We start from the raw sequence: 26,644 nt of genomic DNA on the forward strand, positions 1-26,644 counted from the left end.
TCTGGATGTGTAGCACATGGTTTCTCAACCTATGGGTCACATTCCCAAGGCGGGTTGAATGACTCTTCACAGGGGCAGCCTAAGATCATTGGAAAATGCTGATATTTACATTATGATTAATAGCAGTAGCAAAATTACAGGTATCAATTAGTAATAAAAATATTTTTATGCTTGGAGGCAACCACAGCATGGAGAGTTGTATTAAAGGGTCACAGCATTAGGAAGGTTGAGAACCGCGGGTGTAGTGCCTTCCAGATGCTGTGCAGAGGATGCAGGGGCACCTGCATGTCTGAAGCATTTCCATCAGTCCGGGCCTGGCTCCTGTGGCCAGGGTGCACCTGCTCTCGCTTGCATCTGTTGCAGCCTCAGGGACTGTGCACACTGCCCCTCACCCTGCTGGCCCTCTGCCCCCAGTTCAGGGTTAGCTGGATCAGGTGGCCACAGCAGGATGAGTGCTCTGAACAGGCAATAGTTTTCCTGTGTAGGAAGGCACAGATTCTTTCTCCAAGTGTTGTGGGAGCTGCGGGCCTCTTCCCACAGCCTGGCTCCTGGCCGCTTGGCTAGCTTATGCCCCGAAATAACAACACACAAACTGTATTCTTTTAAACACTGCTTGGCCCATTATATCTAGCCTCTTCTCGGCTAACTCTCGCACCTGGACTAGCCCATTTCTAATAATGTGTGTAGCACCCCAAGGTGCGCTTACCAGGTGCGTCCATCCTGGGTCGGAGCTCCATCATGTCTGGCCCAGAGAAGGGAAACATAGTGTCTGTCTGAGGCGCCTTACCTCACTTCCTCTTCCTCCCAGCATTCTGTTCTGTTTACTCCACCCACCTATGTTCTAACCTATGAGGGCCAAGCAGTTTCTTTATTATAATTAACTAATGACCTTCCTCCATCATTTCCCCTTTTTCTGTTTAAACAAAAAAAAGGAAGGCTTTAACTTAACACAGCAAAATTATATATAACAAAACAGTTATCAAGTAAAAATTACAATAATATTTATCATAATTAAGGAAAACTATAACTATAACTAACTATTCTTCAACTCCATCAAAGACCTAAGTAAATGAGAAGTAAGCAACTTACAAAACTCTAGAAATCACAGAGACATCTCGCTGCCTGGACAGTCACCCAAAGTACCTCTGTACCGTTGGGGCATCCATCTTTGGCCTACAGGCCCGTGGTATCCAGAGACATTTCCATGAAGCAGGAAATTTCAAAGGCAGTTCAGTCACTATCTGCTGTGTCCTGCAGAATGTCTCACAGACTCTTTCATAAATCAGGAACCCCGAAAGATCATCTCACCTTAGGCAAGTTCAGCAGTCCTCTTTCTGCGGGTTCTCTGTGTCCAGTTTATGCAATAGTTCAGGCAAGAGCAGTTTCTTGCCCAAATGGCTATCAAACTCCATAAGGTGCCTCTTCGATGCTCATCTTCTTCCTGAAGTAGATTGGTGCTGCCAGGAGCAGATGTGTCTCATTGTCAGAAAAACCCTAAGTTATTAAAACATTTAAAATGCCATATTCTATAATCTTTGAAAAATATGAAGAATGCCTATCTAAAATATATCTATGTACATCTAGAAAATCTTAACTAACATGACTACAAACTTGACTATTATGATTATCTATTAACAACCTATATGCATTACATTTTAAGTGAACTACACAATCACAATACCTTAATCAAGATCAGAAATAAATATACATATAACAAAATTGACCTTAAATCTCTATCAATAAAGCAAAATCTATACTAATGCAAATTATTCATACCTATATAATATCTCCCTTTAAATATAAAAGAACATTTATAAACAATATATGGGAACATGGGCGCAGTTATTTCTCTCCAAATTGCTTCCTGCTGAATGGGGGCACTGTTAATTAGGTCTTTTATGGTGTAACCTGTCTGTTAGGTTTATCTCAGTCAGCAGTTGAGCGAAGTAATTTTCTGAAGGTATTCACAGCAACCCTTAAGGAGGGCATGGTCCATTGTACCATACTGGGATAGAATAAATCCACAGGGTCTCATCCTCTGTGAAAACAAAAGAAGAAACTCTTTTCCAAAGTATCATATCCTTAGATCCAAATTCTGAAGTCAAGGTATTTTCAAAATATCTATGTTGGATTGGTTCAGCAGCATGTTGCTCCTTCCTCAGCATTCAAACAATTCAAAGAGAGCATAATAGCATACAGTATCAAAATTTTCTGTTTATTTCCCATCTTTGTACGGCTTTATTTTAACTCTATTTTGTTTATTTTTACTTTTAACTTTTTGCTTTTTTGAGACAGATTCTCTGTATATCTTTGACCTAGAATAACTCTGTGGACCAGGCTGTCCTTGAACTCTCAGAGATCCTCCCGACTCTGCCTCCCAGGCATTCGGATTAAAGGCATGTTCTGCCACACCTTGAAGTCACAGAGGTCAATCTCCCTCTGCCTCCCAAGTGTTGGGATTAAAGGTGTGTACTACCACACCCAACTACTCTCTTTCTTCCCTTTTTTTTGTTTTTACTTTAAGAACTTTAACTTTTAGCCTGCATATTTTTTAACACACTGTAAATCATTTAGAAGTTTTGTTTTTGATGCTCTCTTTACTGTATTTCTCTCTGTTTTTTATGTGAGTCTTTAATTTACCAAGCAATCTCAGTAGGACTAAAGCTGTGGCTTTGGCGGCTGGATCCAGCCTATTCCTTAGCTTTCCAGCCATGTGGCAGAGGTACCGCTGGAGCCATTTTTATTGCCACAACTCTCTGGCGTTTCAAGGTCCCTGCCTGCAAGCGAGCTGCAACAGACAACACTCAAGTCTGCTCTCTGTAGTTGGCCTTTCTGCCTCAAACAATCAGAGTTTGCCCTGGCAGGACAACCCAGAAAGTTGGCATTTTTAAACAACACAGATTTTTTCCTGCTACTGCTGAAAACAAACAAGCATTCAGTCAGCTTTTATCAACACCATTTAAGTGTTTCATGGCAGGACCTCTTAAAAGAGCTGCAATGTTTGCAGCTAAAGCTGAGTCAGGAAGCCTCTCTTAGATAAGAGCACTTGCTTGCCTCCAGCAAGCAGAGCAGAACCGAGAAATTGCTGCTACCAAGAAACCAGGTGCAATGCTTTCAGACTCTCACCCTCTGTGAAAACAAAATAAGGAACTCCTTTCCAAAGCATCATGTCCTTAGATCCAAATTTCAAAGTCAAGGCATTTTCAAAAGATTCAGCATGTCTGACCTGGCGGCTTGTTTCATTGGCGTCTGCCTCAGAGAGCAGCGGCCTGGCATCTGTCTGAGGCATCTGCCCGGGGGAGGGGAGCATGGCCTCTGAGCTCACTTCCTCTTCCTCCCAGCATTCTGTTCTGTTTACTCCTCCCACCTATGTTTTAACCTATGAGGCCAAGCCGTTTCTTTATTACTTAACCAATGACCTTCCTCCATCACAGCTTCTTTCTCCAAATACTTCTGACTGGCTTTGATCTGAGCATCAAGTCAGAAAAACACAGTAAAACACAGCTCAGGACCCGCCATCTGCAAAGCCTGCGGCTCTGGCCTCTCCACACTTAGCAGATGGGTCCAAAGGATCTCACAATGACTGCAGGTTGCATTACCCAGCCACTGAGTACTTAATTAGCAGACACTGCATTCCCTAACCATTAACTTTCATGATTTGCTTTAAAAAATTCCTCAATATTGATTTTATCCTATGGCATATTAAACATACTGATTTCAAATTGTAAATCTGAAAAGAAAACTCCACATATTTGCTCCATGCAATTTCTATTTCTTTGTATATATTACATATATACATATATATGTAAGAAATATATGTCTATATATTTACATAATATCTCTTCATGTTGTGTTAACTATAAACTATTGCCCAAAGGGTTTGATGGCCTGTTAATCTTTCATCTCCCAGTTACTTCTACTCCCCAGTGGAGGATTCCAGTATCCTTCAGTAACCTAAATCCATTTTACAAGCTTAGATGATTCAAGTTGAGTTGCTGGATCTGGGACTGCTCATCTACTTCTGCTTGGCTATTATGTCAACCTTAGGGCAAATGACAGCAATTATTGAAGTTACTTGTGATTAAAACGACTGCTCTTTTCTTTAAATACTTCTTTCAATTATTTACAGAATAATTAGAAATGAGATTCTTTTCGGGGGTGTCAAAACTTGCTCATACTCCTTATTTTAAACTAAAAATTTAAAAGACTATTTGCAATGTTTGTTTTAAAACATTCATGAAAGAACATCCATCAGAGAACTCAGAGCTTACATTAGAACTTGAAATTGTCCTGTGGCCCCTGTGACTTAGGCATATCATCTTCATAGATTTTTGCCTTTCACACCATAGCTACGGTTTTCCAGCCCTCTGATGAGGTCAAAGAAGGACAATGAAAGTTACACAGAAAAACTGTTCTTCTTCCTGTAATGTCATGTCTGTGTGTTGGACACCACTCCTCATATGAACCACCAGGACAAATCTGGCTGCAAAGTCCTGCAGAGGGATCATGCGTTGAGAACTTGGTTTTACATCTAGCTCCCTGGAAAGACTAAAAGATTTTCTGTTCACCCACACACCTGACGTGGATCTACCCATGGTTCGACCCATTTTCCGAGCTTTCCATTTCTCCTTACCACTTTGTTCTCTTTGATATTATATTTTATTCAGGGCTGTTCTTCTGTTGGACTTTGTTCTACCACCCCATCACTCTTTATCCAGATGCGTCAGCATAAATACAGAGACACAGGACAGAAGGATGGAAGGAAGCAGACAGTGGGGTACAGGGTTGCCAGTGGGTAGAGCAGACCGCACAGCAGAGCTCACAAAGTTGAGGAAAAGCAAAGGAATCTTAAGCTGCTTCACTGGTGCAGATGAGGGAATGTTTTCTCTCTCTGCAGGATCAGATGGTTCAGCCCTTCAGCGTCCATCTCTTCCTCCCTGAGGAAGGAACGGGAACACACAGTGATGTGATATAACCACTTCCTCTCTTCTGCTCGATGACTAAATCGCCCATGTACTCAAACCAGTCGTGGCTGAAATCTTCTGATCTTTGAAACGCTGCTACTTAAAGTCTAGTTCAAAACTTTAAGGGACTGGAGAGCTGGCTCAGAGGTTAAGAGCACTGGCTGGTCTTCCAGAGGTCCTAAGTTCAATTCCCAGCAACCACATGGTGGTTCACAACCATCGATAATGAGAAATGGTTCCCTCTTCTGGCCTGCAGGCACACATGCAGGCAGAACACAGTATTCATGATAAATAAATCTTTAGCTCCTTCATGTCATGTATGCAACCTGAGTTTATGCATCTGTCTCAAATCTAAGGATCACAAATGAGAAACCTATGCTACATTTCATGGTGAGATTGGTTTAATCCACTTAATATAATTATCTCCACTAGCATACATTTTCCTGCAAATGCCATAACTTTGTCTTCTTTATGGCTGAAAAATTCCATTGTACACAGATGCACATTTTCTTTATCCATCCTTCTGTTGTTGGTTCTATAGCTTAGCTATTGTGGACAATGCTCCAGAATTTTATGGTAAGACCCTATTGCTGCTGACCACACATTTGAGTCATAGGACATGAAAAAATCAAGTTGGTATTGACCTAGAAGCCTCGTCCTTACTGTTTAGCTTTCACAGTGCTGGAAGGTGCTGTGCACGCTACTGGACAAGGAAAGTCATCATCAGTCTTATCCCGCTGTGACCCCTGGGAGCTGCAATTGTGACTGTCCTCACCAGACATGCTCACTGGTGCAATAGTGACTGCAGCATCATGGCAGCAATTAATAACTTTCTGATTAGATTTAAGTTTTTTAAAAATATTTATTTATTTATTATGTATACAATATTCTTTCTATGTGTATGCCTGCAGGCCAGAAGAGGGACACCAGACCTCATTACAGATGGTTGTGAGCTACCATGTGGTTGCTGGGAATTGAACTCAGGACCTTTGGAAGAGCAGGCAATGCTCTTAACTGCTGAGCCATCTCTCCAGCCCCTAGATTTAAGTTTTGTTCCTAAGATGAAACACATACTTGACACCATTATTGGGCTAAGAACCTATAGTTAGACAGATCATAGGCCAAGGAGAGAATCTATTACTACTGCTTAGCTAAATGGACATTGTATACTGTGTCTTAAAGGTCTATTGTTGAATCCATAGATCAGTGTGTCTCACAACCCTCCTTTGAGAAGTTTCAACTTGCTGTAGATGATGATTAACATAGGACTCCTAACGGGTCAAGGTGTAGAGAATAAGCAGAATGCTCACTCCTAAGTGGAACATTTGTACAACAACTCTGTTTCCCATAAAGCTCACGGAACATTATGGAAGCAGAAGTAGAAAGTTTAAAAGCCAAATGTGATGGATGACTGGAAGGGAACTGTGTCTTTTGGATACAGCAGGGCACCTGAATATATGGACTCACAGTGGTTGTTAGAGAATGCACAAGCCTAAGTCATACCAAATCCTATCATGGGAAAAGCCCTGCTTGTAGATTGTTTCCAGGTTCTGGTTATTACAAATAATGCTGCTATGAACATAGTTGAACAAGTGTCCTTGTAGTATGATTGAGCATCCTTTGTGTATATGTCTAAGATTCTTCCAGGAATTGTTATGTTTACTTTATTTTGAGTGGTGTAAGTTGGAATTTCAAAAATGTTTAACTGTTTATTTCCCTTATGACTAAATATTTTGAGCACACTTTTAGGTATCTATTGTCCATCTTTATTTCTTCCTTTGAGAACTCTCCATTCAGTTCATGAATCCTGTTGGGAAAGATTCCCCTCCCCCATCCTGAGAGCCTTCTCTTCACGCTGCTAATTGTTTCTTTTGCTGCTTATGCCACATTTTTGAGGATGTTGTCAGAGATCCTTTAACAGGGTAATGTTAAGTGATGGGAAGTGGTCCATGCAATTGGTCAATAGTGTTTGCATAATTCTCTGTGGAAGGAGTAAACTTAATGCTCTTGACATATTTTTCTGTAGGATCTACAATGTAAGTAGTCTTTCTACCTAATTTATAGATTGTGCAAGTGACTGCCACTGACCATTATTATATGAATGGCTTCTTAATGACCACTATATTATTTATTCACGTGTGTGTGTGTGTGTGTGTGTGTGCATGCGTGTGATGGATAAGGAAGTGAGAGCAGCAGAAGAGCATCCAGGAGGTAGTTCTCTCTTACTTTGGGAGATCTAGGGATTGAACTCAAGTGGTCAGGCTTGATAGCAAACACCTATAACTGCCTAGCCATATCTCTAACTCTGACCTCCACATTAAATGAGGAGTGTATTGCATGCTCAACTACTCTGTGGTCTTGGCTCCAGAGTGAGGAATGCATGGAAGGATCCAAGCAGAATTAATCAGCCTTATGCCAACCCCAAGCACAAATAAAATGTGATTGGGAAATAAATGTTTGATATTGTAAGTCAGTTAGGTACTGGGATTGTTGATGACATGGGATAGTTCATGCACAATGTGATTTCTTTCCCCAGAGAGATAAAGGTATCTTTAGAATTCAATTTTTGTATAAGGATTTTGAATGATAGAGACACTATGGTAAGTGATTATAGTTGGGAGGGTCTGTGTGCATGACTTACTGGGTCCCTGAACCACAGATGGAGAACTACTAATTCTGTTGTTCTTCTTCTGTCCTTTAAAAATACTATTTTTTTTTTCAGCTCGGAGAGAGCATCCATGCCTCAGCAAGGCCAGGATGTGCTGGGTGACAGTGTTAGCACCTTGGCGGGCCTGGCCATGCTGGCAGATAGCATCAGCATCAAGGAGGGCCCAAGCTGCACTGGGAGACAGAGTCAGCACCATGGTAGACCTCAGCAACAGCAGTGGCCTCCAGAAACTATCCTACCACCAGAGCCTCAGCCTTAGCTCAGCAGGAACCTAGAGGAGCAACTATTGGAACTGCACTGAGAGGAGTGACCATCTAAGCTTTGGGCCTATATACACCTGGAGGAATGATAGCCAGAGGCTCAACCCTGCCAGTACCTGAAAGAATTTTCAGGGGAGTCACTGCCCCCAACTAAACCTATTGGAGAAAGAGGGACCCCCAAAGCACAGGCTCCACTTAAACCCATTGGACAAGAGATGGGTAGACATCAGGGTAAGAATATACTTAAAAACACAAAGAATAACACAGCACTACCAGAAACTAGTGGATCTACAGCAACAAGACCTGAACATCCCAACGCAGATGAAGCAGAAGAAAATGTCATTAAAAATAACCTTGTGAAGATGATTGAGGTCCTTAAAGAGGAAATGAAAAATTCCCTTAAAGAAATGGAAGAAGGCATCACAATCCCTGACTTCAAACTCTACTACAGAGCTACAGTACTGAAAACAGCCTGGTATTGGCATAAGAACAGACAGCAGGACCAATGGAACCGAATAGAAGACCCAGATATCAATCTACACATCTTCAAACGCCTGATCTTTGATAAAGAAGCAAAAATATCAAATGGAAAAAAGAAAGCATATTTAACAAGAGGTGCTGGCATAACTGGATGTAGAAGAATGAAAATACACCCATATCTATTACCATGCACAAAACTCAAGTCCAAATGCATCAAAGACCTCAACACTGAACCTTAGAGAAAAGAAAGTGGGAAGTACACTTGAATGCATTGGTACAGGGATCCACTTCCTAAACATAACCCCAGCAGCACAGACACTGAGAAAAACAATTAATAAATGGGACCTCCTGAAACTGAAAAATCAAAGGACGTGGTCAAAAAGACAAAATGACAGCCTACAGAATGGGAAAAGATCTTCACCAACCCCACATCAGACAGAGTTTTGATCTCCAAAATATACAAAGAACTCAAGAAATTGGTGACCAAAAGAACACATAATCCAATAAAAAATGGAGTAAAGACCTAAACAGAGAACTCTCAATAGAGGAATCTAAAATGGCTGAAAGACACTTAAGGAAATGTTCAACATCCTTAGCCATCAGAGATATGCAAATCAAAACAACTCTGAGATTCCATCTTACACCTGTAAGAATGGCCAAAATAAAAAACACTGATGACAACTCATGTTGGAGAGGTTGTGGGGAAAAGGGAACACTTCTGCATCATTGGTGGGAATGCAAGCTGGTACAACCCCTTTAGATGTCAGTGTGGCAATTTCTCAGAAAATTAGGAAATAACCTTCCTCAACACCCAGTAATACCACTTTTGGGTATATACTCAAAGGATGCTCAATCATGCCAAAAAGACATGTGCTCAACTATGTTCATAGCAGCTTTGTTTGTCATTGCCAGAACCTGGAAACAACCTAAATGCTACTCGACCAAAGAATGGATAAGGAAAATGTGGTACATTTACACAATGGAGTACTAAACAGCAGAAAAAATGCCATCTTTGAATTTTTCAGGCAAATGGATGGAGCTAGAAAACATCATTTTTAGTGAGGTAACCCAGATACAGAAAGACAATTATCACATGTACTCACTTATAGGTGGTTTTTAAACATAAAGCAAAGAAAGCCAGCCTACAAACCACAATTTCAGAGAACTTAGACAACAATGCAGCCACTAAGAGAGACTTACATAGATCTAATCTATATGGGAAGTAGAAAGTAGACAAAGACAAGATCTCCTGAGTAAATTGGGGGCATGGAGACCTTGAGGGAGGATTGAAGAGGGAGGGGAGTGTCAGGAAGGGGAGCAGAGAAAAATGTAGAGCTCAATAAATATCAATAAAAAATAAATGGAAGAAAAGATAAACAAAAAACTGGAAAAAATCAACAAATTTTGTAAATATAACCAAGAAAAAGCAATTAAACAGATGAAAGAGAAGGTTAAAGACTTAAAAAGTGAAATAGAGGATACAAAGAAAACACGATCCGAGGAAACTATGGAAATGGAAAATCTGAGTAAAGATCATGAACTACAGATACAAACATATACAACAGAACTTAAGAGATGGAAGAGTGAATCTTTTTTTTTTTTTTTTTTTTTTGTTTTTTGAGACAGGGTTTCTCTGTGGCTTTGGAGCTCGTCCTGGAACTAGCTCTGTAGACCAGGCTGGTCTCGAACTCACAGAGATCCGCCTGCCTCTGCCTCCCGAGTGCTGGGATTAAAGGCGTGCGCCACCATCGCCTGGCGGAAGAGTGAATCTTAGTCATTGAAGATACGATAGAGGAAATAGATTCATCGGTCAAAGAAAATTCTAAATCCAACAAATTCTTAATACAAAATATCCAGGAAATCTGGGAAACAATGAAAAGACCAAAATTAAGAATAATAGGGATAGAAGGAAAAGTCCAGTTTAAAGGTAAAGAAAATATATTCAACAAAATCATAGAAGAAACATTTCCCAACCTAAAGAAGGACATACATATAAGAGCACAAGAAGTTTACAGAACACCAAATGGACTGGACAGATTAGATACAAAAACAGAATACACCCTTCTGCTGGATACAAGAAACACACCTCAACTACAAAGACCATACTTCAGAGTATAGGGTTGGGAAAGCCTTACTTCAGAGTATAGGGTTGGGAAAAGATTTTCCAATCAAATGGACCCAAGAAACTAGCTGGTTATCCTAATATGTAACAAATGGACCCAAGAAACTAGCTGGTTATCCTAATATGTAACAAAGTAGACTTCAAAGTAAAATTAGTCAAAAGAGATGAATAAGATCATTTCATATTTGTCATAGGAAAAGTCCATCAAGATGAAGTCTCAATTCTGAACATCTATGCCCCGAAACAGGGGCTCTCCCAAAACAAGGGATTCCCCAATTGTAAAAGAAATCTTGCTAAAGCTTAAATCCCACATCACACCCAATACACTAATAGTTGTAGACGTCAATACCTCACTCTTACCACTGACAGAAACTTTACAGAGAAATAAAGAAACTAACAGATATTAAGCCACAAATACGCCTAATAGACATATATAGAACATTTCACCTAAGCACAAAAGAATATTCCTTTCTCAGCACCCCATGGAACCTTCTCAAAAATTAACCACATACTCAGTAACAAAGCAAACCTCAACAGATTAAAAAAAATGAAATAACCCCCTGCATCTTATTGGATCACCATGGTTTAAAATTTGAATTTAACAGTAACACTAATTGCAGAAAGCCTACATACTTATGGAAATTGCACAGTGCTCAATTGACCCACCCCTTTTTCAAGGAAGAAATAAAGAAATAAATTAAAGACTCAAAAAATATTGGCAAACAAAATCCTAGAATGCATTAGAAAAATCATCTACCATGACCTAGTAGACTTCATCCCAGAAATGCAGGGATAGTTCAATGTATGAAATTCCATTAATGTAATCCACAATATAAACAAACTGAAAGAAAAAAAAAACACACGATCATCTCATTAGATGCTGTAAAAGCCTTTGATAAAATCCAACACCCCTTCATGATAAAGGTCTTGGAGAGATCAGCAATACAAGGAATACACCTAAACATAATAAAGGCAATATACAGCAAGCCAACAGTCAACATCAAACTAAATGGAGAGAAACTCACAGCGATCCCACTGAAATCAGCAACAAGACAAGGCTGCCCACTAACTCCATATCTATTCAATATAGTACTTGAGATTCTACAGCAAAAAGATAACAAAAGGAGATCAAGGGGATAAAAATTGGAAAAGAAGAAGTCAAACTTTTGCTACTTACTGATGATATGCTATTATATATAAATAACCCCCAAATTATACCAAGGAACTCCTACAGTTGATAAACACCTTCAGTAATGTAGCTAGATACAAGATTAATTAAAAAAAAATCAGTAGCCCACCTATATACAAATAATAAGTAGGCTGCAATGAAGTCAGAGAAACATCATAATTTACAGCACTCTCAACCACTGAGTCATCTCTCCAGCCCCTTTATTAAAAGAGCATTCCGCCGGGCGGTGGTGGCGCACGCCTTTAATCCCAGCACTCGGGAGGCAGAGGCAGGCGGATCTCTGTGAGTTCGAGACCAGCCTGGTCTACAAGAGCTAGTTCCAGGACAGGCTCCAAAACCACAGAGAAACCCTGTCTCGAAAAACAAAAAAAAAAAACCAAAAAAAAAAAAAAAAAATAAAAGAGCATTCCTTTTTATTTTTTGAGAAAGAGTTTTCTGTGAAACAATTCTGGCTGTCCTGGAACTCTCTTTGTAGACCAGGCTGGCCTTGAATTCACCAAGATCCGCCTGTCTCTGCCTTCCAATTGCTGGGATTAAAGGCATGTGCCACCACCTGGCATTTTTTTTTATCCACAAGTAACATAAAATATGTTGGCATAACTCTAATTGAACAAATGAAAAACATGATGACAAAAAAGTCTTTGAAGAAAGAAATTGAAGAAGACATCACAAGACGGAAAGATCTCCAATGCTTTTGGGTAGGTTGAATTAACATAGTAAAAATGGAAATCTTACCAAAAGCAATCTGAAAATTCAATGCAATCCTCATCAAAATCCCAACACAATTCTTCTCAGACCTTGAAAAAGAACAATACTCAACTTCATATGGAAATACAAAAAGCCCAGGATAGTCAAAACAACCCTGTATAATAAAGGAACTTCTGGAGGCATCACCATACATGAATTCAAACTACAATAGAACTACAGTAATGAAAACAGCTTGGTATTGGCATAAAACAGACAGGTGGACTAATGGAAAAGAATTGAAGATCATGATGTTAATCCACACACTTATGGACACCTGATTTTTGACAAAGAAGCTAAAAGTATACAATGGAAAAAAGAAAGTATCTTCATCAAATGATGCTGGGATAACTGGATGTTGACATGTAAAAGAATGCAAATAGATCTGTATCTATTCTCATGTATAAAACTCAAGTCCAAATGGCTCCAAGACCTCAACATAAAACCAACCACACTGAACCTCAAAGAAGAGAACGTGGGAAGTACCCTTTAACACATGGTCACAGGAGACCACTTCCTAAATAGAACCCCAGTAGCACAGACACTGAGAGCAACAGTTAATAAATGGGACCTCCTGAAACTGAGAGGCTTCCGTAAAGCAAAGGACACAGCCAACAAGATAAAACGATAGCCTACAGAATGGGAAAAAAATCTTTAACAACCCCACATCTGACAGAGGACTGATCTCCAAAATATACAAAGAACTCATAAAACTAGACTTCAAAAGATCAAATTATCCAATAAAAAATTGGGGTGCAGATCTAATCAGAGAACTTTCAACAGAGGAATCTCAAAAGGCTGAAAGACACGTAAGGAAATGCCATCCGAGAAATGGAGATCAAAACAACTCTGAGATTCCATCTTACCCCTGACAGAATGGCCAAGATCAAAACGCTGATGACTACTTCTGCGTAAAGGGAACACTTCTCCATTTGCCAAGGGGAGTGCAGACTTGTGCAGTCACTTGGAAATCAGTAAAGTGATGTCTGAAAATTGGGAATCAATCTACCTCAAGACCCAGAAATACCACTTCTGGCATACACCCTAAGGATAAACACTAACACTACAAGGACATTTGGTCAACTATTTTCATAGTAGCATTAGTCGTAATAACCGGAACCTGGAAATACCCTAGATGCCCCTCATCTGAAGAATGGAAAAAGAAAAGGTGCTACATTTACACAATAGAGTACTACTCAGTGGTAAAAAACAAGGACATCTTCAAATTTTCAGACAAATGAACAGAACAAGAAAAAGCCATCCTGAGTGAGGTAACCCAGGCCCAGAAAGATAAATACAATATACACTCATTCATAAGCAGATATTAGACACGAAGCAAAAGATAAACAGCCTACATGCTACCACCCCAGAGAACTTCGGTAACAAAGAGGACTCTAAGAGAAACATACATGGATCCACCTAGGAAGGGAAGAAAAGACAAGATCTACTAAGTAAATTAGGAGCATGCAAGGCTGGGGAAAGGTGGAAGGGGAGAGGAAAGGAGGGAAGGGGAGTGGGGAAAAAGTATACCACAATCCTATTTATACAATTAAAATGAAAAGGATTTTAAATATACTATTTTCCCTTTCCTTACTAAACAATTCAATTTTGAGCAAAGTGTTACACAGGGCAAAGCAGGGTAGGTGTCTATAGTAGGGTCATGTGTGGGGAACCAATGATCTCCCCATGCAGAGGGCTGGCTGGCTTCATGGCAGAATTGAAACAGTGAGGGGGACATGTGTCTTGACCAGAGAGTGAGTCCACAAGCAGCAGCCTGATGTGAGACCTCAAGTCTGAGAGCTGACGAGGGCAGCCATGTCCGAGAGTGGGCAGCCATGTCCGAGAGTGGGCAGCCATGTCCGAGAGTGGGCAGGTTCAGAGAGTCTGAGCTCAAGCAGGATGAGAAGTCGTCCATGCTTGAGGCCACTTCTCACCAGATATCAGAACCCTAAATGAATGAGCAGAGGGTCCTCCAGGACAGCCTGGTGTGACCCATCAGTATAGCACAAATAAGAAAAAACCTAGAGACAGATACTGGGGTTAAAGCTGAAGATCAGAAAAGCAAAGTGACCAAGTACCGGCTCTTACCTCGTCTCAGACCGAAATGGACGATCCTACCTACAGGAATCCTCAGATGAGCCTGAGCCTGCATTGAGCTCCTGCCTTATTGTTCTCTCTAGTGCTGGGATTAAAGGCACGTCCTCCCCAATGCAGGGATCAAAGGTGTGCTGGAATCTTTTAGAGTGATTCCCTTTCAATGGCCTTGAGTCCTGAGTATAAAGGTGTGCACTACCACTGCTTGGCCTCTAGGGCTAACTAGTGTGGCTGCTTTGCACTTTGATCTTCAGGCAAGCGTTAGTTATTAAAACACGAATAATATACCACTATACATCAGCACTTGGAAGAGGTGAAAATGGACCCCACTGCACTGTGTTGGCTCTAGGTCAGGCTGGGATCTGGGTACTCAGCAGGCCAAGGGAATGAGGGTAAAATCAGGAACCAGGCAAGGTACAGAGTGTGGGAGTGGAAAACACAAGGTGGAACTCAGTGACTTTCAGGAAAAAGAGGAAATCCTTGCTGGGTGTGGAGGAACTGGGCTGTCACAGCCCAGGCAGGGGAAAGGAAGTATTCTTGCATTATACAGAGCTATTGTGGGTTCCAGAGACTGAGCAGGGTGAAGACACTGTCCCCATAAGGTGGGACAGTCTAGGGTGCATTCAAGGTCCCTTTGGGTTGAAGAATGTTTCTGTCCATGGGGCCGACTTGAATGTGATGTTAAAGCCCCAGGGAAGCCAAGGGGCAGCTCTTCAGGAATCAGGAGTAGGAATCTCAGTGCAAGATGAGACATGGAGACTTTATTGTAGAGGTTAGCTCAGACTGAGAGTCAGAACCTCAACACCATGAGGAGCTTGACTTCTCCAATGGCCTGGTTCCTCTTTTCCATTCCTTCCTGTTCCCCCCACCCCAACTTGGTATCGTTATGATTGCACGATGGTCCTCGGTGCATTCTCCACCTGCGATTCTCCCTTTGCAGGTCAGGGGACTGGACATCTTGCTGCATGCTCAGGGCAGCTTCTGTTACTGCCTCTCATCCCTACTTGGAATCGGGATAATTTGCTGCCGCCTTTGTTTCTTGTTCAAGGCCTATTTTACAGAAGGGGGACACTCATCTTCTGAGGGCAGGGGAAGATTTTCAGAAAACAATTATATTAACATGAACCTCAAAAATAACTTTGACTCCTCAGACATCAATGTAGACTCTCCTCCAGGTAAGACGTCCTTTCTGTTGTTCCTAGTTAGTGATGAAGGACGAAGACAGATGATCTTAGTTTCTCACCGTGCCTGTGGGTCACTGGAGTCACAACCAAGTGTGCTGCCTATAGGGAGATGTGAAAGGTTGTGGGATTATACAATGGGAAAGAGAAGGTGTTGGTTTTTACGATCTAGAGAAAATCACACCACCCATTTTATTGTGTATTTTCTACATATAAATACACATAAATATGTGTAACCAGTTGCTTCAACAGTTGATGCATGGTCTACTGATTTCCCCTCTGTTAGTAACATGTCAGTCTGTTGGCATCTAAGTCCTGAGCAGCTTCTTTCACTCATCTCCCTCTAGTGATGGGGACAGAGCTCAGGACCTCACGCACGCTTGGAATGTATTGCTACTCTTTTAGAAGTGGTGACCAAAAAGATGCTGAGTTTGTCATAAAATGTGAGGGACACCAAGACTTTTTGACTTTCGCACACTTTGAAGTATGAAGCAAGCTGGAAGACTTTAAACGTATATAATGTAAAATCATGCAATCTCTATGAAACTGATAAAGAAGACATGATGGTATTGAAAATGTTCATTCAGATGCGCTGTAGCAAGTCTGTGATCACAAACTCAGGAGGCTGAGACAGGGGTTGCCATGAGATTGTGACCAGCTTGGGCTACATAATGAGTTCAAGGTCAGCCTGGGGTACATACTAAGACCCAGTCTCAAAAGAAAACAAAGAAATCATAACAGAAAAAACTGATGTCAAAGAAAATGCTAGTCACAAATCAGTATTTAAGATGCTCCAATTGTATACACCATAGATTTATATGTAAAATCTTTAAACTTTTTGGACAGATACATGCCAAAATACTGACCACAATCATTCTCAATGTCAGGAATGAGTGATTTTGTAGGCATTGTAATATTTTTATAATTAACATGACTATTTTCTATTTTCATCTTCCTATTATTTCAAACATCGTGTTATTTGTGTTTATCCTGCATAAAAACAGAAGAAGATAAAATAGATACAGAATTCAGGACATGAATTTGGTTTGTGTTTCAGCTCCTCAAAACAAGATCACGTCTCTTAAAGGTAGTCATAGATTCGCCAAGATCATCTTCACCTCGTTCATAATATTTTTTCTGCTGTTGAAAATCTTACTCTCCATTGTTCTGCTCAGTAAGTACACCTGTAGTACAAGTAGCAATGAGAAGGAAGGGGACCCATTAGCCAGAAGGTTACCCAGAAACCTGAGACAGGAACCCCTGGGGAGATGGACGACATTGGGAATTTCTCTGTTTCAGAATAACTCTTCTGCAAAAGTCATTTCTTCTTAGTAGAAAAGCAAGCGTGTGTTTTTGGTGTCATAGAGTGAAATCCCAGGGCATCAGTGTTAGACTCCAGTACTGAGTATAAACCTGTTTTCTCAGCAGCATTTATAAGACAGCCCCTTCAGATGCATAGATACTTACATTTTGGATTGATCAGGGTGATGAGAAGAGATGACAGAGCTACTCCAGGGATAGAGCTCCAGGGGATTTCCTTCTAATCATTCATTTTTTCCAAGACTGTGTGAGACCTGAAATCTAATTAAGAAAAATAGTGAATTTCTCAGCAGATTGCCTTTCAAATTTATAAAAATTAAAAATCATAAACTATATTTTAATGTAGGTATTATATACATCCATTCAATAATTAGTACCGTCCATTTCCTATATACTGGGCAGCATGTCAGAGTCCAGAAAGAGCAGCCCCAGTCTCAGGAAACGTAGAGAATAGTCATGTGAAGCAGCGCTTAAAAGCTCGCATGGGAAATGCTGTGCAGGTGAGAAGTGAACCCAGGAGGCTAAGGAAAGCTTGCAGCAGATGATGCCTGGACCTGTGTGCCAGCAATGCCAGAGACATGGAGGAGCGTGGGAAATACGGGCAAGTATAGGGTGCATTACTGTACCGTGTAGTGCTGCATGGAGAACTGAGCACGGAACTGTAGGGCAGACAAAACTGGACTCAGATCATAAAGTCGTACAGACCATATTTCACGGATATCCCTTCCAAATGTTATTTTATTTAGTATCTGTGGCTGAACCCTTAGCCAACTTAAAATTTACTAGGTTAGTTGAGCTATTTATTTAATTCTTCCTTGGTGGCATCACCAAGCCTGCTCTCTCTTGGGAGATTCCCGTGGTCCGAGGTGAACTTACTCATCCTCATGGAGTCATGCATCAGTTCAACTCAGCTTCCCGTGACAACCTCAGACTTGCAGGACAGATGGTGGCAGTAAGCCAAGATTAACATAGAGTGCATACACATTTGTTCTTGTGTATCTTAGTGGCCAAAGAAAATCTTAAAGGCAGCTCGGACAACGTGATGTAGAAATAGACCCAGTTCATTGATGAGGGAACTGAAAAGACATAGTCCAAGTGGATATTCATATCAGGAAGATTTGCAGTGTGCCAAGTCATGGAGACTGACTGAAGAATCTGCAGCAGAACATGATAAAATTAAAACTGTCTTAGAGACACGTGCTCTTACTGAGGTGTGAAAATGAAGGGAGGGAGAAATTAGGAAGCTAATTCAGAATCCATTTGGGCAAACACAGTTTTGTAAATTTGCAGAAATGAAAGCCAGAATCTAGGGACTCAAGGAACAAGTGGAAGATGAGGAAGGGAAAAAAGAAAATTGAATTTCTAGCACTTAGGTGACTTAGTTTTAAGTTAGGAACACCATGGAAGTGTGGGGACAGTGAGAAGTGTCGAGGGAGCATAAAGAAAAGAAGAGGATGAAGACAAAGTCCTTCTGATCAGTGTCGGGTTCTATAACTTCCGTGCTAGGGAAACCTGGAACTGCTTGGAATTAGATCATTTCTCCCTCCCCTTTCCTGGGCTATGCACATATTACATAGGATTTATCACCTGAGATGTAGTCTGTAGTGTGCCCTCCATTAAATGTTGGAGAGACCCCAGGGTCATGGATCTGTCCCTTCCCGCTCTTCCTGGAGATATTTGAGGTCATAAATCAGTAGGAGCAGGGTTACCCTGACTGGGGAGTGAGGGAAAATTGTCTTTTATTGTGGTAAGGTCTCATGTGGGCCAGGCTAACCATTAGCTAACTAAACCAACCAACCAACCAACCAACTAACTAAACTAAGTAGTTAGGCAGTCAACTAAACCAACTTGTATAGTTAAGTATGACCTGAAACTTCTCTTCCTCATTCTAATTCCCAAGTTCTAGGGCCACAGCCACCACACTCCATGGTGATGGGGAATCTTTCCCAGGCAGCCTCTAACTACTCAGGTAATTGGACATTTATAGGTTTTGTTTCTACAAAGAAGGGAAGAAGGTAAAATCAGAGAGTCTAGTCTTAGCACTACCAGAAAAGTGAATGGTTTTTATTCTGTTTTACAGTTTTGTTTAAAAAATATTCTCAGCTTCTTGAAGAAAAAGCAATCATAAAAGAACTGAACTTTACAGGATTGGAGTGTACGAAAAGGCATTCACTCTTGAAAGGTAAAAGCTAACGTGCCTAGAATCAGCATTTCCAACAAGATTCTCGGGTAGATCCATCAGCAATGGGCACTGTGGGGACACATCATACAGCACACTCAGTACCAGCTGCCTGGGGAGTCCTTTTTAGAGGTCTCCAGTCAGGCATGATTGGGCCATGTGGACCCCCTAGTGTCAATGAAGAAGGATTTCAGGGAGGAAGAGCCAATGCCAGGCTGAGTTGAATTTCATCAGGCACAGAAAGGATGAAGCAGATCTGATAGTGTGAATGTGAGCATCTCCAGGGAGTCATCTCAAGTGTGTGTTTAAGATTTTATTTTTAATGTGAAATATGTTTACGTGCATTTGTCTGTGTGTGGGCTTATGTATGTGAGGCAGTGCCTGCAGAGGGCAGATGAGGGTGTTGGATCCCGGGAGCTGGAGTTATTTGTGTTTGTGAGTCACAGGTCGTAGTTCCTGGGAACTGAACTCCAGTTCTCTGTGAGAGTAGTACACTTTTTATCTTTTATTTAATTGATTTTACTTTTGTCTGCTCCCCCCTTCCTTCTACCTCCTCTTCTACCCTTGCTCTCCCCGCACTCCCAAGTTACTCAGGAGATCTTTTCTTTTTCTACTTCCCATTTAGATTAGATCCATGTATGTCTTCTCTTAGAGTCCTCATTGTTGTCTAGGTTCTCTGGGAAGAGCAGTACACTTTTAACCACTGAGTCATTTCTGTAGTTCCTCAAGTGTTTTCTTAAGTGTGTGTGCACAGGCGTGTGCCTGTGTGCCTATGGGTAAATGTGTGTGTGTGTGTGTGTGTGTGAGATGATCTTGTTGCTTTCTCAGTTATAGTGTTTACAAAGAAGTTTATTCAAGATTTTAATAGGGATTAAGCTGGAAGGTGGACTCATGAAGGTGGATTGCTTAGGTTTAAGGAAGGGAGGGGAATGTTTAGGCTATTCTTCACTTTGGCTCTGAGTAAGCAAAGTGTCTCCACTGTCTTTGACATCTGTAAGTGAGATATCTTTGCAATATACCACCTGGTCCTAAGTAGGCACTGTTTCTTTTTGGTCTTTGACAAGATATGTTTTGGAAAAGATAATTTGACCTTGTCTGGGTTCCTGCCTTTCCTTCCGTCTGTCTCTTCACCCTGCTGTATCCTTTGTTGTACAGAAGCAGGGCAACTGCTGTCCTATGCAGGGAGCCTTTGCCCAAGCCTACATCTTGAGATGTCTTAATAATTTTTATCTGTAACCATTGCAGGGTTCCAGGCCTCACAGTGAGGTGTTTAGTCCATTTAGACTCTACTTTAGAGTCGTTTTTATTCAGAATGGCTATAGATCTAGCTGCATTCCTCTGCACATTGATGCCTAGTTTTCCCAGCACAGTTTGTTGAAGAGCCCAGTGATGTAGGAGTGTCATATATCAATATGTTGATTTCATTGGTTAATTAATAAAGAAACTGCTTGGCCGGATAGGTTAGAACATAGGTGGGTGGAGTAAACAGAACAGAATGCTGGGAAGAAGGGAAGTTAGGCAGATGCCATGCCTCTCCTCTCCAGGCACATGCCTTAGCTCTCCTCTCCGAGATGGATACAGGTTAAGAATATTCCCGGTAAGACACACACCACCTCGTGGTGCTATACTCATTAGAAATGGGTTAATCAAGATATGAGAGTTAGCCAGAAGAGACTAGATATAATGGGCCAGGCAGTGTTTAAATGAATACGGTTTATGTGTTGTTATTTCGGTTCATAAGCTAGCCAGGCAGCCGAGAGCCTAGTGGCAGGATGCAGCCCACAACTCTCACTACAGAATGGCGCCCAGACGTGGATAACTGAATCCACAGAAAGCCTGAGAAAGCTTGGGAAAGAATAGAGTAAAGCATATTTTCTTGGTAGCAGCAATTTCTCGGGTCTGCTCTGCTTGCTAGAGGCAAGCAAGCGCTCTCATCTAAGACAGGCTTCCCGACTCAGCTTTAGCTGCAAAACCCTGCAGCTCTTAAGAGGTCCTGCCACGAAACACTTAAATGGTGTTGATAAAAGCCGACTGAATGCTTGTTTGTTTTCAGCAGTAGCAGGAAAAAAACTTGAGTTGTTTTAAAATGCCGGCATTTATAAGAGGGCACGCCCAAGTAGGTGGATAACTTAAAAGCTACTAGATGTAGGAATTCTTACAGCAAAAGCTGCATGAACTTTGCAAATCCCTATGCTGTCCCATGGACTACTGGTCTTGCCAGTAGTGAGAATCCATTTCCACAGGTGCCTTGCCCTGCAGAAACCTGTTAGACAGGTAGCCATATGCTGATCTGAGTCTATACTGCTCTCAACAGTCTGCTAACTCTGAAATTTTGCTGCCTTGGTTAATGATATATATTGTTTTTCTATATAAATATGTATATATTTATGTAATATGAGAACTTTCTGACTCTTGATATGATAAGTTCTAATGTTTGGAGACCCGGACTGTTTGGAAATACGTCTTCACTGTTAGAGTGTGTTTTACACTGTTACCCTAACAGAACCTAAGTAGGACAAAGGGGCCCTGACTTTAGTGTCTATGGATAGAGACTGGAGTTACTTGGCACCGAAGGGTGAGGGGTTCCTGATGTATCTGGAGATGTAGGAAGTCCCAGTTTCCATGTGGTCTCCACATACAGCAGATGTTAAATGACTTTATGATATTGTACTTTCATCTCCTTCCTCCCCATAGACAAGGTCTGGAGCTGTTGCCCAAAGGACTGGGAGCCATTTAATTCCCACTGCTACTTCATTCCCACTGACTCGGCATCTTGGAGCAAGAGTGAGGAGAAGTGCTCCAGCATGGGTGCTCATCTGATGGTGGTCCGCAGCCGGGAAGAACAGGTGCATGCTGGGAGTGAGTGGGGCCTGGGCCCAGCCTGCTGTCTGCCCTTTTTACTAAGAGGAAGTTTTGTTGACATGGGTGTTGGTGCTGTGGCAGAAGGCTTTCCATCAGGTAGCTGGAAAAGGTTGCTTCGGCCTTAGCATTCTATACCTTGCTCCTGATTCAGTGAACTAAACCACCCACAGGTGTAGTAAAGAGAGAGGGTCTGCTTTTGGTCTCGGCAGCCCTGTTAGGTTACACACAAAATATTCACACAGAAATTGTATTAATTAAATTACTGCCTGGCCCATTAGCTCTAGCCTCTTATTGGCTAACTCTCACATCTTGATTAACCCATTTCTAATAATCTGTGTATCACCATGTGACTGTTGGCTTACCAGCAAGATTCTAACCTACATCGGTCTCAGGCCGGAGATTCATGGCGTCTCCCACACTGCCCTTCTTCCCAGCATTCTGTTCTGTCTACTCTGCCTACCTAAAAGCTGCTCTATTCAAAAGGCCAAGGCAGTTTCTTTATTCAACCAATGAAAGCAACACATAAACAGAAGAACCTCCTACACCACACAGGAACCTTGGCAACAGAAATGCAGTGCCTGAGGGTGGAGGGAAGGATGGAATGTTTCTGTTTGAAAGACCAGTCTGTGATTTCAGCACTCTAAGGCTTCCTGTAGTACCAGCTGCCTAACAGAGGAGGGCGCAGAGCTGACTAGGGAAAGGGGATCCAATCAGGAGAGTCAGAGTCAACCTTCAGAAATGAAATATCTGCAGTTATGAATGGAGAATGATTAAATCTGTAAAATCCTCTCATGCACAACCTTCAAGAATGGTGTTGGGGAAGAAAAGAGCAGCGTAATTCTGAGATGAGAATTCATGATCACGTAGAAGGATTATTTCCAATGTCTATAAAATCAGGCCTGTGAGTGATGACTTTGTGTCCTGGTCAGCGGGGGAAGTGGCACTCCCAGGAGTGGGAGCTTTTCCAGTCCTTGACCCACTTTGTCTTCTCATCTCTGTGTGACCAGAAAAAGTTCACAGCGTACCTCTAAAATGTGTAATTACTGTGTATTAATCCAAAAATTGAAAAGTATTTGAGGGCCTAGAGAGATCAACTAGGATTTGATGATTGTGTATTTGCATATATGCATCATATTGAATCTATAATTTTGTGTAGTTGGAATAATTTTTAAAAGATCTTATAAAAATTCTGTAACAGAAAAAGAAGCCCTCAATTTGGGCTCAATGCTCTCTTTCTTTCCTCTTAGGATTTCATCACTAAGATCCTGAACCGTAACACTGCTTATTTTATCGGGCTTTCAGATCCAGGTCATCGTCAGTGGCAATGGGTTGATCAGACGCCGTACAATGAAAGTGCCACGTGAGTCCAGAGTTACCCAGAGGAGTCCTGGGTCCTGTGCCATGAGAAGGCTTTAGGGTGTTCCAGCTGTTGGTTATGAACCAAAACAGCTCAGCCCTGGTGTGAGTGCTGGGGATGGAGTTACTTTTATCCCTGTTTAATCATCGCAGGAGTCCTGTGAGACACCTGTTGTTGACACTCCCAGGAGAGATGAGGAATTGAGTGAGAAGAGTGTAGGATGATAGGTACCCAGGGTGCCCAACCAGGTGCTTACAGATAGGGGGGTTTGTTGTGCTTTCAGCCACTCATCTATTTTCTTTTTTTTTAAAAAAATATTTATTTACTTATTATGTGTACAACATTCCTTCCATGTGTGCCTGCAAGCCAGAAGGGGGCACCAGGTCTCATTATAGATGCCTGTGAGCGACCATGTGGTTGCTGGGAATTGACCTCAGGACCTCTGGAAGCGCAGTCAGTGCTCTTAACCACTGAGCCATCTCTCCAGCCACGACTCATCTATTTTCTTAAAAATGGGTTTTGTTAGCCGGGCGGTGGTGGCGCACGCCTTTAATCCCAGCACTCGGGAGGCAGAGGCAGGCGGATCTCTGTGAGTTCGAGGCCAGCCTGGTCTACAAGAGCTAGTTCCAGGACAGGAACCAAAAGCTACGGAGAAACCCTGTCTCGAAAAAAATCCCCCCAAAAAAGTGGGTTTTGTTTTTATTTTTATTTGTGTGTATAAATGTGTCTCTCTGTGAATATGCACCATGTGTATGTGGTTGTCTATGGAACTCATAAGAGGGTGTTGAATCCCCTCCAGTTAGGGCCACAGGAGGTATTACCATGCCAATATGAGTGTTGGGAACAGAACTCTCATGTGTTCTAGAAAAGTAGCAAGCATTCTTAATGTCTGTGCTCTCTTTCCAGTTTTCATTAATATAGGAGGAGACTGTTTGTTGGTTCCTGGCTGCTCAACCCTGAAATAATCACACAGAAATTGTATTAATTAAAACACTGCTTGGCCCATTAGCTCTAGCTTCTTATTGGTTAACACTTATATCTTAATTTAACCAGTTTCTAGTAATCTCTGTATTGCCATATGGCTGTGGCTTACTGGGTAAAGTTTCCATCATCTGTCTCCAGCGGGGCTACATGGCATCTCTCTGACTCTGCCTCCTTTCTCCCAGCATTCAGATTAGTTTTCCTCCACCTACCTAAGTTCTGCCCTATCAACAGGCCACGGCAGTTTTCTTTATTCATTAATGGTAATCATAGCACACAGACAGGAATCCCACATCACATTTATATCTTTATAATAAAAATTAATGTCAATATCATAACTGATTATTCCTCATGTATCAAAAGCCCTCAATTTGATATTGTTATGTATCATATTTACAATTTATGTAAAACTCTAATATATTAGTATATTCCCATATTCTATCATATTTCTCTGTGAGAAATAGGTAGTGATGTTATTGTCATTGTCAGATTTCAGAGAAGAAAAGTAGGAATCCAGGATTTTAAATTATTTCTTTTGGTTGACAGAAATAAATAGATTATCTAGATATTTTAATTAGCTCTTCAGTTTCTCATTAAAACTGATGTAAAATGACAAAATAATTTTATTAAAACAGGAGAATAAGGAGAGACCCTTTCAGCACATAAATAGGCACATGGAATGATAGTCTCTGGCTGGATACCAAGACCTAGGGATGAAGAGCCTTGGGATGTGTGCTGGGAGAACAGTTAAGTAACAAGCTGAGAGAATATTAAATGTGGCGGCCCTGTTTTCCAGGAAAAGGTCAGATATGGGTGGTGGAGAATGGTTGATTTGTCCATACTAGAATCTGATTTCCACAGATTCCAACCTCATCCCCAGGCTTGCTTACTCTTGCTTTCTCTTTTCCAGCATTACTGTGGAAACACCTGATGCTCTTTCCTCCCTTGCAGGTTCTGGCACCCAGGTGAGCCCAACAATAACCACGAACAATGTGCTGTGATAAATATTTGGCATAATAATTGGGGCTGGAATGACATCCCTTGCAGTACTAAACAGAAATCAGTTTGTCAGATGATGAAAATATACTTATAAATCAAGAATTCTTCATGGACATGGGGCTGCATTTTTATCCACCATTACAAAGACACTTGGAAAGTTCTTATGTGGAAGAGATGTCCACAGAATTTTAGGTAGGCAGCCAACAGTTATACATATGATAATACTGGTCCACATATATACTTATTTATTGATTTATTCACTCATTACTCTTATATAATGAGAATATCTTATATGCCAGAGACTATACAGGATCCCCTTTGTGCATATGTGGAATCACATCAGCTTCTCTGTCTATTCTTAGATTCCTAGAGTCTTATTTGATAACAGAATTGCATGATGTGGTCCCTCTACCCATCCCTCTCTCTATTGGACTCCTCTGACTTTGGATTTATTGATGTATAATTGACAAATAAATCATGTATATTTACATTACACTCTCTTGAGTTTACATGAAAATGCATTAGGCAATGACTACCACAATCAGGTTAACAACACCCTCTGTTACCTAACACAGGTGCCTGGTGTGTGTGTGTGTGTGTGTGTGTGTGTGTGTGTGTATGTGTGTGTGTGTGTGTGTGGTGTTAGGACATTTAAGATCTTCTTAAGCAAGTTCAGACAGACAGGGTGACATTGTTACCTATTGTCACTTTGATCCCCAGTGCTTACTCATATTTCCTCTGGTAGTTTGTGCCCTTCCAACAGCATTTTTATGTCTTCCAATACCTGCACTACCAAGATTTTGGACCCAATGGCTACTGTGTGGGATACTATGACTGGTCTGAGGCTGATGAGGGCCTCTAACGGGTGGCTGATTGCTGTTGTCCGTAGGACCGAACAGCGACAAGTACAGCTCACAGGTTTCTAGGCTAACCCATGGGAGTATCCCAGTGAGAAAAGCCGATTTGCAATATTGGGGATGCTTCTCTTCTGAATAGTCGCTGTCATTTCTGTAAAACCCTTGTGAAACCATCGCATTTCCCCCTTCATTCTGAAAGAGTCAGCAGTGCACTAATTGAGCATAAGTGTTTTCTGTCCTGCTAACTGGATGACTTTTCCCCACACTGTGGGACCCTGGTGTGAAAGTATTCACTCAAAGAAACCTTTGTTCTCGTATTCAAATCAACATAAAGCAAGCCTCCCTACAGTTAATCTTTATGGCAGAATGTTCAGCAAGAAGAGGAGC

General features: G+C 41.4%; 1 protein-coding gene across 1 annotated transcript; it reads left to right on the forward strand.

The window, feature by feature from the left end:
* Positions 1-15,407: 15,407 nt before the first annotated feature.
* LOC121436253 (C-type lectin domain family 4 member A-like) lies at positions 15,408-25,494 on the forward strand. Its single transcript, XM_041636033.1, has 6 exons — positions 15,408-15,696; positions 16,760-16,876; positions 19,103-19,204; positions 21,896-22,047; positions 23,311-23,423; positions 25,353-25,494. The coding sequence occupies exons 1-6, from the start codon at positions 15,408-15,410 to the stop codon at positions 25,492-25,494; spliced, it is 915 nt and encodes a 304-aa protein (XP_041491967.1).
* The last annotated feature ends 1,150 nt before the right edge of the window (positions 25,495-26,644 follow it).

The sequence above is a fragment of the Microtus oregoni genome, unplaced genomic scaffold, assembly GCF_018167655.1.
Source record: "Microtus oregoni isolate MIOR12 unplaced genomic scaffold, Mior012 000002F_ref0000024, whole genome shotgun sequence".
NCBI lineage: Eukaryota > Metazoa > Chordata > Mammalia > Rodentia > Cricetidae > Microtus > Microtus oregoni.

Excerpts from the sequence above, each read along its gene's own strand:
- LOC121436253 (XM_041636033.1), top strand. The coding sequence starts at position 15,408 with ATGATTGCACGATGGTCCTCGGTGCATTCTCCACCTGCGATTCTCCCT. Across the intron at positions 15,697-16,759 it reads CAATGTAGACTCTCCTCCAG|CTCCTCAAAACAAGATCACG; the intron begins GTAAGACGTCCT and ends TTTGTGTTTCAG. Across the intron at positions 19,205-21,895 it reads AAGGCATTCACTCTTGAAAG|ACAAGGTCTGGAGCTGTTGC; the intron begins GTAAAAGCTAAC and ends TCCTCCCCATAG.